This window comes from Trachurus japonicus, chromosome 6 (genome assembly GCF_045865225.1).
Source record: "Trachurus japonicus isolate A0001 chromosome 6, Traja_1.0".
NCBI lineage: Eukaryota > Metazoa > Chordata > Actinopteri > Carangiformes > Carangidae > Trachurus > Trachurus japonicus.
In genome coordinates this window covers 16,136,247-16,142,889 of record NC_140912.1, presented here as the reverse complement: position 1 = coordinate 16,142,889, position 6,643 = coordinate 16,136,247, and the positions used below count along the sequence as shown (strand labels likewise).

General features: G+C 40.5%; 1 protein-coding gene across 1 annotated transcript; it reads left to right on the top strand.

The window, feature by feature from the left end:
- The first annotated feature begins 3,015 nt into the window (after positions 1 to 3,015).
- Positions 3,016 to 5,073, top strand: tnni1c (troponin I, skeletal, slow c). The gene is made up of 7 exons (XM_085780594.1): positions 3,016 to 3,036; positions 3,277 to 3,315; positions 4,024 to 4,065; positions 4,185 to 4,316; positions 4,412 to 4,501; positions 4,606 to 4,788; positions 4,912 to 5,073. Exons 2-7 carry the CDS (start codon positions 3,292 to 3,294, stop codon positions 5,011 to 5,013), a joined length of 573 nt encoding a protein of 190 aa, XP_085636720.1. The 5' UTR covers positions 3,016 to 3,036; positions 3,277 to 3,291; the 3' UTR covers positions 5,014 to 5,073.
- Positions 5,074 to 6,643: the final 1,570 nt, after the last annotated feature.

The window sequence follows — 6,643 nt, the reverse complement described above, 5'->3', positions numbered from 1 at the left end:
GACTCTCTCAGTTGTGTTGTATCCCATAGTCCAAACACAAACCGGGTGAAGTGCTGTCCCTCGGTGCATGTTAGGACTCCAGCCTCTCAGTGACCCTGAAAAATAACATACTGGTATGAAGTGTATGAAGAACTTTTGATGATGTTGCTCAAGGCTGTGCAGAGATCAAATGACAAATGAAGAGCTGTTGCGTGTGTCCCTACAGTAATAAATTTCAACAAAACTGCGGCACTTTCTCTTTTTGGGTTATTTTTTGTACTTACAGACACATTACAATACTTTTATTTACGATCAGTCTTTATGTGGGTGGCAAAAAATAGTAAAAGTGCAAGTGTCACAAAAATATAGGACCTTAGAAGGGTCTCCATCATTGTACTATAGTAGAAGAAAAAAACAAAACATCAGCTGATGAGCTGCTCAAACTAGTTTGGTAGACATAGCCTACTTTCATTCTGCCCACAACGTGAATCTGCTGACTTTGCTGAGGTCCACCGTCCAGCCTTTTCCCGCATGCAGTTCCACTTGGTTAACAGTTTTTGCCTTTAAAGGGATAGTTCAACATTTTGGCAAATTGGCCCATTGCCATAATCGCTATAGTCATAGCAGTAGGTTCATTACCTTTAATTGTAGGTGTAAGCTATTTCAGTACGGCGGAGCGCAGCAGCAGGCTGCTCAGAGCTACGCTATGGAGGCTAAGGGAATTTCTTGGTTTCCCTCATTAAACTCATCAAATTCAACATCCCAAAACTCCACAGCGCTTTTGTAGACAAGTTGTGACCTGCACAACCACCACGCTATGAGATAATGACGGAACGATACGAAACAGAGCCGTTTTCGAGGTAAATACAGGGTAAATACGGAGACTGCTTGCTGAAAAACTGTCCCTGAACGCAACGCGCATCAGCGGTTTTGTATGAATTTACCAAGGGGGCAGTTGTCGGTCTGAGAAGTGAAGCTCACTTCCGCGTTCAAAAAACTGCAATCCCCTCGGATTCCTCTGGGGGCTGGTGTCAGAAGGGAGCATTCCCCATAGACCCCCATGTTAAAATCGCCGACTTTACATCCTCAGTAAACATGTTAAAAGCCTGGTGTCAGAACGTTTTTTCGTCTCAATCGATAGTTTCTACCCCAGCACACACTCTGAGGGGGGTGAATTTTTTTTTAACTCTACAGTTTTACTGTTATTAGGTTAAGATTCTGGCCAATCAGGGCGCGGAAACGTCGAGTGACAGGTCCGAGCAGCTCCGTGGACAGGCTGCTTCGAGGCCAGTGGGCGGGTTCTCGGCCGGCCAATCCAACATGGCGCTGTTCAGGCTGCCATATTTGAGTCACAAAAACGACTCCCCAAAACCAATGGGTGACGTCACGGACGCTACGTCCATTCTTTTTACAGTCTATGGAATTTACCTTGAAAACGGCTCCGTTTCGTATCGTTCCGTCATTATCTCATAGCGTGGTGGTTGTGCAGCTCACAACTTGTCTACAAAAGCGCTGTGGAGTTTTGGGATTTTGTATTTGATGAGTTTAATGAGGGAAACCAAGAAATTCCCTTAGCCTCCATAGCGTAGCTCTGAGCAGCCTGCTGCTGCGCTCCGCTGTACTAAAAATAGCTTACACCTACAATTAAAGGTAACGAACCTACTGCTATGACTATAGCAATTATGGCAATGGGCCAATTTGCCAAAATGTTGAACTATCCCTTTAATCATGTGGTGGCACTTGGTCAACATCTGGGCAGCTATTGGATGGATTGTGTTGAAATTTTCCACAAACTCCATTTCTTCTTTTACTGACTGAGTGTGATGTTTAACATTTAACACCAATCATATTAGCGTTCAAAAATTAGCATCCTAACATGCTCAACTAAGTCAACATGGTAAACAATTTGGCTGCTTATTGTAAATAAAGTAAAAAGTTTCACTGAGTTAGCATGTCTCCGGACCCTATCCTAAGTACAGAATAAATGTGTCCTACATTTAAATACTGGCTTGTGGCCTACCTTTTTTTCATTCAAGACAGTTTTAGATCTTTGTTACTATATTTTGTTTATGCCTATATATTGTCTTTCCATGTATTTCATTAGCTAAACTAAAATGCAAATCCCAAAAAAGATCTGTTTCCAGGTAGTATTGCACAATCGGAGCTGATGCTAGTTTCTTAAATGTGCCCTGTACTTGGTAAGACCTTCTTGCATCCTGGGCCTCTAGCAGGTTAATAACTATGTATCTAATAGTGGGTGGTAGGCATTGTGTGGATAGCACACATAGCAGCAAAAAGATGATTGACTACAGCAACGTGACATCTGCGGTGGAGCAACACAAAGAAAAAGAACAGCCATGAATGTATTTCTGGTCTTACCCAGCAGACAAAAGTGTCTTTGTATTAAAAAACTATAGGGTAATAGGCACTCTGATAAGTATACCCTGTGGTATGTAAACACAAGTTAGTCACTTGCAGTTATGGAGTATAAGGAGTGCAGTGTCTATATTTTTAATGTTTTATGTTTATTTAAGCTTCAGGAAGCACGTGATAATCATGTCAACCAGGAAAGAGTTGAAGCGGAACTTTCCATTAATCCCAGTGACAGGACAATCATTTCTTACTGACAGGTGGGTGGTGTCAATGCCTGTTCCTGGAGTAGCTGGAACAAGCAGAAGACATTTCACTGTGTCCTTTTTTCTGAGCACCATAGATGTGATCCTGAATTCTCTACTATTAAAGAGTCTTTTCTTATGTCACAAAAACAATGTCTTTGAAAAGCATATACTGGAAATACAGCTAACACTTTATGCATTCACACAGAGGCCTCCTAAAGGTCATCTTTCACTCCTGCTCAGAATAATCTGTTGAGTGATTCATCTTCTCTATAGAGGATCTTCGATCCAACAGTATAAAACCCAACAGCAGATAAATGTCATTCTGATTTCTTACTCTTCTTTATCTATATGGTCTGATAGTGGAAGTAAATTGCTTTACATCACTGGACTATTCTTTTTAAAATTTTTAAAACAACTGTCAACAATGTCTGATTCGTAAGTTCTGCTATTACATAATTTAAGAGTTGATTTTCTTCATGAGTTTATTGGCCTATCATCTAATATCTGTGTTGGTTTTTTTGTGTATCTCTGAATTCACCATCACTTCACATGGCCATCACAGTCATGTAAGTTCCAGCATATGTCTGTCTTGTCTTCCTATATATTATAACCTGAGTAGTCTGGACAATTAATCAGAATTTAATTTAATGTAGCCCTAATTTCTTGTCCTTTCTTTCAGTACACACCAGCACCAATGGCCCCCAAGGCAGAGTTAAAGGTAAATATACCTCTTTGAACCTCTTGTTATAACTTTGGGGAATTGCATGTTTGCACTGCTCTGTCTTTTTTACTAACTTAACAGACTCCCTGAGGAAAACAACATCACAAATCAAATGGCTCAAATCCTAAAATGGAAGGTTTAAAGGGCAAGTAATCCTTTCTTACAATGTTAATTACATAGTGTGTCATTATGAAAACCGACTCTAACCATTTTATACTTTTTTTTTTATATATAAAGATCAGTCAAGACAGAGAAAGTAATTCAACTTAGAGACATAATGAAAGAGAAAATGAATATTATATTTATAGTCTATTGAGGTTCAGAGGACTTTCCCAATGTGACTTAACAGCTTGAACTAATGACTTCAGCCATCAGCAATGTATGCACATGGACCCAACTACACACTGCTCAGGAGCATGAATTGGTGTTCATGCGTACTGGCAAAGGTTTTTTTCATATAGGCAACATGCATAGTGTTTACTGTGTTATGGGTCTTTGTGAGCTGTTGCTGTGTTTTTACAGCAAGTGGATATTGTGCCAGACATGAGTGGGAATAACATAAGAACACAAGGCTACAAACTGTACTTCCAAACTTCTGCAATAGATAAAAGAATATTCTATTAATCTGACAGGGGGCCTCTTTAAATTGCATTATTTATTACTAAAAGGCCAAGTGTATTATGTCATCTTTTGTGTTATCTGCAGCCAAAATCCAAGATTTCAGCCTCCCGCAAGCTATCACTGAAGGTAAGGACATAAAACTGTCAGTATCACATGAAACAGCCAAAATGAACATTTTATGTGCTGATTTTGCCCCCAAATCTCATATAATGTACTTCTCTCCATGTCGACTTTGACTCGACCAGATCCTCTTGTTGACACGTGCAACGGAGGAGCTGGAGGCAGAGAAAGCTGCAAGAGAAGAAGAGAAGGTTCGTTACCTGGGAGAGAAGCATCCACCACCGCAGTTTACTGGTTTAAACATGGATGATCTGCAGGTGAGGCATACACACAAATAGCCATAGTAGGATATCACCCTGAAGTTTTCCAACAACGTCGAAACATGCTGTGTTCTGTGCTTGCTGTTTTGTAGAAACTCTGCAAGCAGATGCATGCAAAAATCGATGAGGTGGACGAGGAGCGGTATGACTGTGAGGCCAAAATCAGCAAGAACAGCAAAGATGTATGATGTGAACACAGACCACATTTGAGTGAAAGACACTGGAAGGGTTTTTATTTTATTGTTATGAACAAAAACTCATCAGCAAAGCTTTTCACCATCTCTAGATCAACGAATTAAAGCTGAAGGTGCAGGACCTCGGAGGAAAGTTCAAGAAACCATGTCTGAGGAAAGTGAGAGTGTCTGCAGACGAGATGCTGAAAGCTCTGTTTGGATCCAGGCAGAAGGGCAACATGGACCTGAGGGCAAACCTCAAATCTGTAAAGAAAGAGGACATCAAACAAGAGAAGGTAATACATACATACATACATACATACATACATACATACATACATACATATACAGCAAGTATGTGGTTGGAAGTCAGTGGTCGACGGAAGTGCAAAAACCTAATTGTCTGAATGTCACTTTAGGAGCTCACCATGGAGGTGGGTGACTGGCGTAAGAACGTGGAGGCCATGTCTGGGATGGAGGGCAGGAAGAAGATGTTTGATGCTGCTGGTGGTGGCCAATAGAAAAACCTCTGTTGTGCACTAACAATGAATGATGTTTGGAATTAGATGACATAAACATAATACAAAATATAACAAAAATACATTAAAAACATATAAAAGAGAAAAAAAAGAACAAATAATAAATAAAGATCTTTAGTTTTCATTGTTTCCAAGTAGTCCTTTTGTAATATATATCCATATGAATAGATTACATGATATTATACAATACATTTAACATTGTCCAGCCTTTTGTGTTGCTCACACACATTGACTTTGACATTGGCCTTTGATACGGTTATGAAAAGGGTGGCTGTTTTTCATGTAGCGTGTCTCCGCTAAGTTATGCACAGTGACAGAGACAGAGATATTTTTTCTTCGAGCCAGGATATACTTAGCCTTTAGTCTTGACTGGAATGAACCCCCCACCCCACCCCAATAATAAACAATTTACATCGTCCTTGAACTTGACATCAGAGTCTGCCAGTAAGATGGTGGTTGAATGATGGGAGTCAGCAGCCTCTGAGGAATTTACGAGCGCTAGTGAGCATCCGTGCAGAGTATACTACCTGTGTTTGAATGCCAGTGTACAGTCAGACTGAGCAGTGAGCACCACTGTGAAACCTGCCTTGTGCACCACAGCTGTATCTCTCCTCAGACATGTAATTCTTGTGTTGTTGGCTAAAAGCTTCTTATCAGAAACCCCTTCCTATTTGAGACCTGAAACGATTGGCTTGCAGAGCTGCACCTTTGGTTTTTGTAAATACTCAGTAATGCATTGCTTCTGCTCTGTCTGCCATTCAAGTTGGACAGACAATTAGGCAGAAAGCATCACCTCGTTTATGAGGGTAATTGCCCTATTATATGGGTGTTTATTTTTCTGCTATTGGCTGTGTATGTGACGTGGACCTTTCCTTCTCTTTTTTTTTTTTTTTTTTACACCAGATTTTCCTGTATTGCCCAAGCCCCAAAGTACCTGAATAGCAGACAGAGCAGAAGGCACATTTACTGTAATACAGACAAGAACAATAGAAGAGGACACCAGTGAACACAAACAAAAAAACGAATCCTACATTTGCCTTACACACAATCTGGAGACAATATATTTCCTTTTGGTACAAATGAAAAAATATCCAATTGAGACAGCTGGTAGTGCACAATTTCATAGACATAGTCAATAACACAGTGCACAGCTTCATACATATAGGCCTATGTAAAAAGAAAAAAAAAACACACAGGCAGTGGCACTTATCAGCCAGTAGGTAGGTACCATCTCAGTAGTCAACAGTAGCCTACATCCAGTGAAATAAATGCAGTGTAGCATCAGCAGTAACTGCTGCCACAAGTGAATTAAAGTCAACATCCTGCAACATTATCTCTTTCTCTGTCAGCAGGTATACAGCCTATTAAAAGAAAACGATGTGACATGGGTCACTCTTTGGCCTCTTGTTGCTGTGGTTGTAACCATGGCAATGTCACCTGTGGCTGAGTGATATCTATCTACGTTTGGGGTGATAGTGGTGGAAATAGTTCCTCCAGGTATATCCTATCCACTTCCAGCCCTGGCATGAGCATCCTGGAGCACAGAACAGAGGAGTCTGTTTATATTTCTATCTACCTGCAGGGTGGCAGCTCACTAAATCTAAGCCCCAAA

Excerpts from the sequence above, each read along its gene's own strand:
- tnni1c (XM_085780594.1), top strand. The coding sequence starts at position 3,292 with ATGGCCCCCAAGGCAGAGTTAAAG. Across the intron at positions 3,316-4,023 it reads CCCCCAAGGCAGAGTTAAAG|CCAAAATCCAAGATTTCAGC; the intron begins GTAAATATACCT and ends TGTTATCTGCAG. Across the intron at positions 4,502-4,605 it reads TCAGCAAGAACAGCAAAGAT|ATCAACGAATTAAAGCTGAA; the intron begins GTATGATGTGAA and ends CACCATCTCTAG.